We start from the raw sequence: 10731 nt of genomic DNA, 5'->3' as shown, positions 1-10731 counted from the left end.
ATTAGAGAAGAGAGGATGCATAGGGAAAAAATGCCACAATTCTCATACTAGGGAAAATTGAGGATATTTTAAAATATTGTTTTATAAAACTAAGAATTTAAAACTTGCATACTATTAAAATATGGATTATTAGCTATGTTTTTATGCTATATGTATTGGTATACCATGAAAAGAAAGTAGCTTAATTAAATTTTGAATGTACTCACTAAAATCTTGTGACATTTGAAAAAAAAAAAGATTCCTGTGGAAAGAGGGTTAGGTTAAAACAATGTTTGTGAACCATGATTACAACTTGTGTCATAGTGAATGTAACTTGTAGCAATTGTTATATAATTATCTATAATCCAGAAGAACAAGTCCAATGACAGAACATGTTACATCAAATAAAAACTATTATACAGACATAATGCAATGCATAAGCAAACAACTTTGTAAATACATTTCTTCTCAATATGTTCAATCTTTTCTTAAAAAACCAGAACATGATAATAGTAGTAACTTACCATCTTGTGAAATTAACAATGTTGAAAAAAAGACATCTGGTGCAGACAATGCCAGATTTACCTATAGGCTTGGCAGGCTGAAGCCTAGGACCTCAAAATATAGGGGGCCTCCGGTCAAGGTGTATAACATTTTTGACCCTGTCATAGGCCTTTCTTACACATGCTGTCATAACACACTGTAGTCTCTAAACAACCCATCAGTAATTTTCCTTGCAATCCATTTCATAATAATACTGTCTTAAGCCAATAACTTGACACTAGCATTGATTTATGTATTGATTTTGTCCTTCCAGGAAAGGAATGAGATAGATAACTGTGCAAGTATCTGCAGAGTCGCAGAGGACGTTGTTGTTTTCATCAGTAAGGTTAGTAATAAAACTACGCTGATTTGTAGCGTCATTGTTAACGATAGGAAAAAGCATACTCATTTTGTATATGGTTATCAAGTTCACGAATCTCTTAGCTGCAATAGACTGGAACAGGGAATTTATAAATAAAAGCTGTATTGAAATGTGGGAAATATTTAAGTGTAAGTTAGGTAAAATTCAGAGAGAGTGTATTCCATACAAATCTATTCATAAAAATAAAGAAAGTAAGCCCTTATGGTGGAATAGAAATATAGTAAAAAGAAAAAACATAAAATATTTAGACAGACTAAAAGGGACGAGGATGGAATTGCTTATAAAATTGTAAGGAATGAGTTAAATAGGATGATACAGAAAAGTAAAAGTGAAAGGGAAATTAGATTAGCGATGAAAAAAAAAAATCCAAAAGAATTCTTTAAGTATTATAAAGTCAACAACAAAATGAAAGACAGGATAGAACCTTTAAAAATAGGCGACAGGATAATTGAAAATAATAGTGAGATAGTCGAAGCTTTAAATAATCATTTTAGTTCAGTCTTCACTTCAGAAAGGGCAAATTCTCCTAGTTTGGGAAATACAACTAAATAGTAAACATGACAGGCCTTTCTGGTCTTTAATTGTAGCATATTAATAACTGCTTAGTTATACAGTTGTTACATGTATATGTATATGTGTGTATGCATATATGTATGTATGTATATGTATGATGTATGTGTATATGTATATATGTATATGCATGCATGTATATGTATATATGTGTATGCATGCATGTGTGTATGTATGTGTATGCATAGGTGTATATGTATGTATGTATATGTATGATGTATGTGTGTATATGTATACAAGTATATGTAAAATATGTTTGTATATGTATATATGTATATGCATGCATGTGTGTATGTATGTGTATATGCATATATATTGGTTACATAGTTGAATGAAATAATATTAAGGTAGATGTGGCCACTTGGCCGCAAACTGTAAATATTCTGCATGAAATGACTTGGCAGTTGCCTGGTGACGGGATGGGAGTAGATAGATGAATGGCCTGTTCAGTGTGAATATATGAGTGTATCCTTTTTTTTTTGCATTGCCAAATGGTGTATGCGTGTGGTTGTTCTCAAACTTGTTAATTATTGTTATTATTTTATTCTATTTCCTCAATACTGTTCATTTTCTTGGTTTTTTGTATTCTTTCATTTCAATTCATATGCATTCAGACAACCTAGATAGGGCCAGGTGGCTTTTTGTTGTCGGTGACTGTTTTTATGTCTCTTTTATAACTATTGAAGATTAATTTTATTTTTTATTTTCAGATTCTAATCTGAGCATGAGTAAAAGATTTGAAAGTGGTGCTAGCAAGTGCCAGAGAAAGAAACTTGAAAATGATATGGTAAAGATGTTTGCATCAGCCACAGGCAGAAGCAACAAGTGCCAGCAGTGAAACAGAGACATTGATACTAACACAAGGAAATCAGTGTGGTGGAGCTATCCAGCCAACTACTAGCATTCAACCGGAAGAAAACCTCCCTGAAACAGAAACAGCGAAGCAGGACGTGGAATAGCAAGCTGATTATGATTAAGCAGACATGATGCCAGCTCAAAATGAAAATAAAGAACTAATTCAAGAGTCACCGGACAGGGAGAGGCTAAAGAGTCACAAGAAAATAATGTGGATAGTCAGAATTTTCAGCTCACACCTGGTAAGGTTGGCCAAGTCCAAGCTATTCCAGATGCAGATATAGATGATGCCAAACACAGATCTACTGTAACAGACGTTGGTTTGTGGACAGAATTATCCTATTGGGTAGAGAGGGCCCCTCTCAAGTTCAGCATCGTTGTGGACCATTTTCAAATTCCAAGCAAGCATACAAAAAGCAGTCCAGGTTGTGCACAAAAGCTCTTTTTTATTCAACAAAAGTCAATGGGGAAACATATAGCCGAGAGTGGCTTGTGTATTCTCCCTCAAAAGGCCGGATTTATTGCTTTGTTTGTAAACTTTATCTAAACGTTGCATCTTCTGCTACAGCTTTAGCTTCTGAAGGGTTTGATGATGGAATAACTCCTATCTTATCCAAACTCATGAAATCTCAGAAAAGTACAGGAATACCATGTTGACCTACCTAACAAGGAAGCAAGGGCAAACATTAACTTCAAAGCTAGAGGAACAAATAAAAGCAGAACAACAGTACTGGTCACATGTCATGGAGAGAATTATCGCTGTAATATGCACTCTTGCAGAACGAGGCTTACCATTCAGAGGAAACAACAAACAATTTGGATATCCAGATAACAGCAATTATCTTGGTCTTTTAGAACTAGTAGCAAAATTTGATCCATTTTTACTCGCTCATATCAATCGGTATGGAAATTCTGGATCAAGAAATCCCTCTTATTCGTCAAAAACTGTATGTGAGGAAACGATTCAACTCATGGCAAAAAAAGTTAAGGACACAATTCTGAATGATGTGAAAAAGGCTGGATATTTCAGCTTGTCAATAGATTCCACCCTGACATTTCACATACTGATCAGTTGACTTTAATTATCAGATACGTGTCGTCTGAAGACGGTTTACCAAATGAGAGATTTTTAACTTTCCTTGATCTAAAAGACCACTCAGGAGAAAGCATGGCTGATTTAGTGTTTGACTATCTGACTACTGAGCTTGAAATTGACTTTAGAAAATGCCGAGGGCAGTCTTATGACAATGCTGCCAACATGGCTGGTAGGTACAATGGTATGCAGCAAAAAATACTTGAAAAAAACAAATTTGCAAGATTCATTCCATGCGCTGGTCACTCTTTAAATTTAGTGGGCCGGTCGGCTGTTGATTGCTGCCTTGATGCAGTGAACTTTTTTGGCATTATCAATGAAATTTATACCTTCTTTTCATCCTCCACAAATAGATGGGCAGTTCTAAAATCATTTCTGCAACTTCAGTCAAAAGTGCCTAAATATTTGTCAGACAATTTGTGGGAGGCACATGCAAAAGCCACAGAAGCTATTTTGGAAAGTTACAGAGCTATCACTGATGCCCTCAATCATTTGTACTCTGATGTTAATGAGAAGGGTGATACCAGGCTTCAAGCTAACAATCTTTTGCAGAAAATGGAATAACTGGAATTTGTGTTTATGCTACATTTTTGGACCCGTGTGCTACGTCATTTTCACAAGGTCAGCAAAGCCATTCAGAAATCAGAACTGTTATTGAGTACTTGTGCATGTTTGTACAGTTCACTTCAGGATTTTTTAAGCAAAGTTAGAGAAGATTTGGATGAGCTTGAGCAACAAGCAAAAGCCACCTTGCCAAATGTTAACTACAGAACTGTCACAAGGAGACAAAAAGTAAGGAAACGGCAAGGAAATGCACCTGTTCCTGATACCTTAGATGAACTCTCTTCAAGAGATAAGTTTAGGATAAAATTCTTTATTCCTATACTAGATGCACTTGATGCCAATTTAAGAAGAAGAGCTACTGTGTACAGTGATGTTGCACAAATGTTTTCCTTTCTTGCTAATCTGACAGCATCTAAGCAAGAAATTCAGCAAGCTGTTGAACTGTTGATGGAAGCATACCCAGAAGATGTTGACCTGAAACTTACTGATGAACTTTTGCACTTTCACTTGTACGTGAGACAGAGCCATAGGCCTACAGAAGAGCACTCTCTGTCTCATATAGACTTTTATCAACTTATATACAAGGAAAAAATTCAGATGACCTTCCCTAATGTGGGAGCAATCATGTGACTATTTCTTAGCTTAATGGTCACTAACTGCTCGGGAGAGAGGTCTTTTTCAAGACTCAAAAGAATTAGAAATGAGTTAAGGGCCACAATGTCTCAAGAGAGGTTGTCCGCACTGAGCATTCTATGCATTGAAAGTGACAAACTTAGACAAACAAATTTTGATGAACTTTTGAATGATTGTGCTATGAGGAAGGCTAGAAAAAAAAACATTTTTTAGTCTTAGTGTATTTGATGATTGTAGTTTCTTTGTTTCTTAATATTGTTACGACAGCGGAAGTAAAGTGCGTAAATCGTTGTGAATTATAGCGTGTAATTAAGTAAAAGTGACTGTGGAAATTAAGTGTATTGTAAAGTTGTATTGAGAGGGAATAAACTAGTTTTATTTAAGAAAGGACTTGTGTCGCTGAAGTTTCATCGGAAATAAATTATACGGAAAATTAACAAACGAAGAGAGACGTAACAATATGTATTTTAAAACCGACTGTTTAATGACAACATATAGTAGGATCTAAAAGTGTCTCACACACACTGTCAGGCAGTCACGATCATCTTATTAACACTTCCTAGCCAATAAAATTTGTAAGCTCAAGGTTTTTTTAAAAAATATAACAGCAAACTTACAATTTCGTTTTCCTAAAGATTCCTGCTTATTCCACAAAATGTTTACAAAGTTCGGTTATTGCAAAAGTTTTTCACAATGTTGATTTTAACATTTATGTATTTTTTTCAATCACTACGGTATTTAACAATAACATCTTATGTCCTTTAGAGGAGGGATTGTGAATTGCGGACTTTTAAACACCCGTCATCATCCTCGGCTTCACTGAATTTTGTTTAAAACACTCTTTCATGGTGGGTGTGATATTGGGAGAGGCCTCACAAGTGGAATAGCCTAGGGCCTCTCTTCATCCAAATCCGGCCCTGATGAGAAGCGATTTGAAAGTATAAAAATTCGAGTTAGGATAGAGTAGCTTGTAGAAATTGTTGACTGACTAGCGAGTCTCTCCATTTAGTTAGTTCAGTGCTGTAAATTTGGATTTTGTGTTTTCAATGAAGTAATAGAGATACAAGATGTACCGTAAATACGAGAGAAGTGAGGAAGTAAGTGACCGTTTAGCGTTAATCGTGGAGTTAGGCTTATCATTAGCTACATGGAACTTTTATAAGTTACATTTGTGTAACTTGTAGTTTCAGAAATAAAACACTTTCATTACCAATAAGTGGACTGGACTTTAAGTTTTTAATTTTACTGAATAATCCGAAAAAGAATCCAGCCAGCAAAAGAAACCATTACAAGACAGCTATAATAAAAGGTTGTTGTATCGTCAAACTAAAGATGTAGTGACAATAAACACAATATTTATTAAAAAATAAAATAGTATTACTAGTAGATCACAAGTTCTTTCTATAAATCTAGAAGCGTCAGAACCACAGTTGCTGTAGCACCCCCACTTTTACATATTTGACTTATATAGCAACTGTAAGTTGTATTATTATACTATCTGCATGTCTAGCCACGCACCCCACTTTGAAACTCCTTCCTACACCACTGTATAAATCAATATATGTAAGATAATAGGCATTAGAAAGAAATAGTTATCTGAATATAATGTAAAGTCTTTGATGTACATGTGGAATTAGTATGAGTTTTAGAGTTAATCGTATTCATGATAAGAGTCTTTATAGGATTTCCTGAAAACCTTCTACTTCAACTTAGTTTCATAGCAGCTAAGAGGAACGAAAATAAAATATCGTTGTGACATGCAACTTACATTTGCGTTACCTACTTGTACTGGAATAAAATGTTTGAGAACATTCAGAAATTATTCAAAACAAAAATAAGGTGTCAAAAAGATAGTTCAGCCTATGGAGTAAATAAACCCAGTATGGGAATCTATTTAATATACTTTATTTGAATATTATGTGAACTGGATATATTTTTGGACCTATGCTGTACTCCTGACGATGGTGGAAGGATGTGGAGTTTCACAATACGTTTTAATTGTACCAAAACTATAGCTTCAACGTTTTGTACACGTTTTACGTGTGTCGTATTTCAAAGTAATGTGTTTACTACTGTGTCGGTTTAGCTGACCACTGAAATCATCATTTCCTGTTTAAATGAAAGTCGTGATATTTTTCCTTGAACCTGGAATTCAATAATCTAACAACTTTTTAATCAAATAGACCGGTGTGAGATGATATTGCAATTTCTTCTTTCCATATGAAATCCGATGGCGCTAATGGGCCGTTTTCTCTGATTCTGACTATTCAATAATTTAACACAAGTTCTTTATGAATTAGCCCATTGTGAGTAGGGTGGAGACCTCGTCTACCCCTTGGATTACTGTATCAAAGATTATAGTAAGTAAGCTTTTATAGAAAAAAAATAAAAGACGACAGTCCCACTTGTTCACGAAAACAAATAATAGTTCGTTATTCACAGAGATCAAGAGAGGTGAGACGACAGTCCCACATGTTCACGAAAACAAATAATAGTTCGTTATTCACAGAGATCAAGAGAGGTGATACAAAAGAACAACGACTGAGGAAAGGGTTTAACTATTTCACCGCCATGTTGACAAATACACAGCAGAAAACAAGAATGCACATGTTTTGGATATTTCGTTATTTATCTGAAACTTGAAACTGGTAAACTTTGAGAAGGTTCAAAGTGAATATCCTTTCTTTGAAGTCATACAAAATTCCAAACTGCTGTGGCAGTGCTCTAGAAGGTGGTATATATATGTACCCATGGCAGTGCTCTAGAAGGTGGTATATATGTACCCATGGCAGTGCTCTAGAAGGAAGCATATATGTACCCATGGCAGTGCTCTAGAAGGGGCATATATGTACCCATGGCAGTGCTCTAGAAGGAGGCATATATATACCCATGGCAGTGCTTTAGAAGGGGCATATATATATATGTACCTATGGAAGTTAAAGGATTAAGAATATAAATACCAAATGGTATCCATCAATTGAATATTGTAGATAGTTTACGTTACAATTTAAAGAAAAATAAATTTGACTTTTCTGATGTAATTAATGTTGTTGTGTCGTTTTTCATACATTTTTGGTAGAAACAGGAGTATTTTAACAAACAAGTATGTAAGGACAGTATTACCAAAGTTATGTTACAGTTACATTTACCGTACAATTAGTAGTACGTATCACGCATCAACGTGATCAAGATCACTCTGTATACACTGCAAATTAAGTCCGTTAAATATTCAGAGACCATCCCATGTTTAGACTGTTTTTTCAGTTCTGTACTAAAGAAAACCTGAGTAAATTCTCATGAATATACCTCGAAAACACGGAATCTGTAAATAAATGTTAGGATAACAACAGGTGAAAAACCAGCCGTAACAGTACACAAAGTGTTCAGGTCGCGACTGAGTTGTCTCTAGTTTGCCACGCAATCTCATGTTGACTGAAACAGAGGAAGCAGCATTTTGAAGAAACGTAATGGAACACTGAAAGAGACTTCTTTACATTAGAGATCTTTTCAAGATTTCTCAGCATTCCTGTCACTTTCACATTTCACTTGTGTTTCCAAATTATCGCTCTCTCAAAACCACAGTAACTAACTATATAACGCCATTCATTTCAAGGTAACATCATTGAATATTGGTAACGCTAAGAGTTCAAAGAAGGACAACCAGACCAAAAGAAATGAACGTGTTTTGCCCTTTTAGCAACTAAGACGTATATATTTCTTAAGCTCACGTCGTTACTGCGGGTAAGCAATTTTCTTTCTCATACAAAAAATATAATTACAATTTTTACAGCTAATAAGATTATTTACTTTTATGTTTTACTTTAGTTATGGAAGAAAACATACATGTCATATGTTCTTAGTTCAGACTACAATATTTATTGTTAATAACTTTGGTTCAAACTAAAATACACAGTGTTAGTAACCATAGTTCAGACTACAATATCCAATATTAGTAATCATAGTTCAGACTACAATATTTAGTGTTAGTCCGTAGTTTAGACTGCAATATTCAGTGTTAGTAACCGTACGTCAGACAACAATATTCAGCGTTAGTAAACGTAGCTCAGACTACAATATTTAGTGTTAGTAAACGTAGCTCAAACTACAATATTAAGCGTTATTAAACGTAGCTCAGACTACAATATTTAGTGTTAGTCCGTAGTTTAGACTGCAATATTCAGTGTTAGTAACGTACGTCAGACTACAATATTAAGCGTTATTAAACGTAGCTCAGACTACAATATTTAGTGTTAGTAAACGTAGCTCAGACTACAATATTAAGCGTTAGTAAACGTAGCTCAGACTACAATATTTAGTGTTAGTAAACGTAGCTCAAACTACAATATTAAGCGTTATTAACAGTAGTCCAGGATGCATATTATTTCATTCCTCTTTACCTTTATAAGTTCTTAAAATTACTGTTGTAGTCTTCTCATGTTGACGCTGTGGTTACTTGATCCGCTCCCGAATCAAAAAGACGAGCTTACTGATATGCCAGATTTTTTGAATGACGAGTAAATTCAAAACAAAATAGATAATATAATACCAAACAGTTTGTTGTCAAAATAAATGAATAATTCATGCTAATAAAAATCATAAGCGTAATTCTGAAGTTTAATGACTTTAAAAAAGGGATATTTACTCTTCAGCAAAGTAATTTAGTTCTAACCAAGACAGTTGTTATTCAAGTAATTTATAACATAAATATTGTCTCAACCATTACTATATCTGTCGTAATTTAGCCAGCCTGAAGAGCTCTGGTATTTTACGAAAAGCCTCATCAGCCATGAATATAGTAGATATAGTGTAGTTTAGATAATGTTGCATTTTTTCCTTATTTATATAAGTTCATATGATTAGTACCTACAGCTTAGGCGACATTGCTTAGTGTTATTTCCTTATTTATATAAGTTCATATGATTAGTACCTACAGCTTAGGCGACATTGCTTAATGTTCTTTCCTTACTTATATAAGTTCATATGATTAGTGCCTACAGCTTAGGCGACATTGCTTAGTGTTAGGACCTGTTGTTTTTATTTTAGACTAGATATAAATTACGGTATGAAAACAAAGAGTTGAAGAGATAACCGATGTTTTGTTTTATAAACAGAAGATTATAATACAAATAAAGCGCTAAAGTCGATTAAAAACAATTCAGCTTGTAGTTATAGGTAACAATATTATAGTCTATAGAACGTTAAGAAGACTGAGATGCATAAAATAAAATACCTGATAAGTCAGAAAAGAAAACTCGGAAAGTGTGAGTACTAGTAATAATGCTATAAAGAATGGTGAGACATCGACCAAACACAGCTAGGAACTGCATGTGTTTTATACACTATTTTGTTCTCATGCCACATGACCTCTCTTTCATGTCGCTTCCTTTGTCTTATGACCTAGTACTAGTAATAGCACTCAGTTAAATAATCTTATATTTCAGGCGATAACCGTATGACTTGGGTATTAACCGAATAAGTGGAATCAAAACAGGAAAAAATATTATTTTCCGAGTAAACATAACTTACATTCGCCAACTAGGTGTGAATTAGCTCTCATTCTAACTTTGCAGGTGTTTGAAGTCAATATCCAAGTGTGAAGCTATATGAGGCCAACCAGAGTCTAGGTACTGAAAGAAGCAAGCTAGAAGAGATCAGTCTGGACACTTCATGGAACACTTCTTATAGAGAAACAAGGAATCATATTAAACAGAAATGCTGAAGGTACTGGACTCATTGCGAGACTCTTATACCAGGATTCTTGATGCAGGAGGTAAGACCTCTTGAATTATAAGTCTTTGTGTCACTTTATGGTTTCATATTCAAAGTTTAATAACGCCCTCTAAAACTAAATAAGTAAGCCAGAGACGTTTGTTCAGATTTATGAGCTTCCTAGTGGCATAGCGGTATGTTTGCAGATTTGAAATGCTAGAAACCGGGTTTCGATACCCGTGGTAAACAGAACACAGATAGCCCTTTGTGTAGCTTTTTGCTCAATTACAAACAAACAGAGTTATGTAAAATATGTTTTACCCCCTCTAAAAAATCAAGTTCTATTGTAAAGTTAAGCATTTATTTAAATCAAATGGTACTGTAAGTCATGAACTATTGTAAG

The 10731-nt window shown here is 34.4% G+C and overlaps 1 protein-coding gene across 1 annotated transcript in view; it reads left to right on the top strand.

Annotated features, from left to right (window-relative positions):
- The first annotated feature begins 10251 nt into the window (after positions 1 to 10251).
- The window catches only part of LOC106468690 (elongation of very long chain fatty acids protein AAEL008004-like), a 62506-nt gene continuing 62026 nt past the window's right edge, over positions 10252 to 10731 (top strand). Inside the window, exon 1 of the mRNA XM_013929128.2 lies at positions 10252 to 10389. Coding sequence (XP_013784582.2) covers positions 10332 to 10389 — 58 coding nt within the window. The 5' untranslated portion in view covers positions 10252 to 10331. The remainder of the gene's footprint in view (positions 10390 to 10731) is intronic.

This window comes from Limulus polyphemus, unplaced genomic scaffold (assembly GCF_000517525.1).
Source record: "Limulus polyphemus unplaced genomic scaffold, Limulus_polyphemus-2.1.2 Scaffold3114, whole genome shotgun sequence".
Lineage (NCBI taxonomy): Eukaryota > Metazoa > Arthropoda > Merostomata > Xiphosura > Limulidae > Limulus > Limulus polyphemus.
This window is presented reverse-complemented; position numbering and strand designations above follow the sequence as displayed.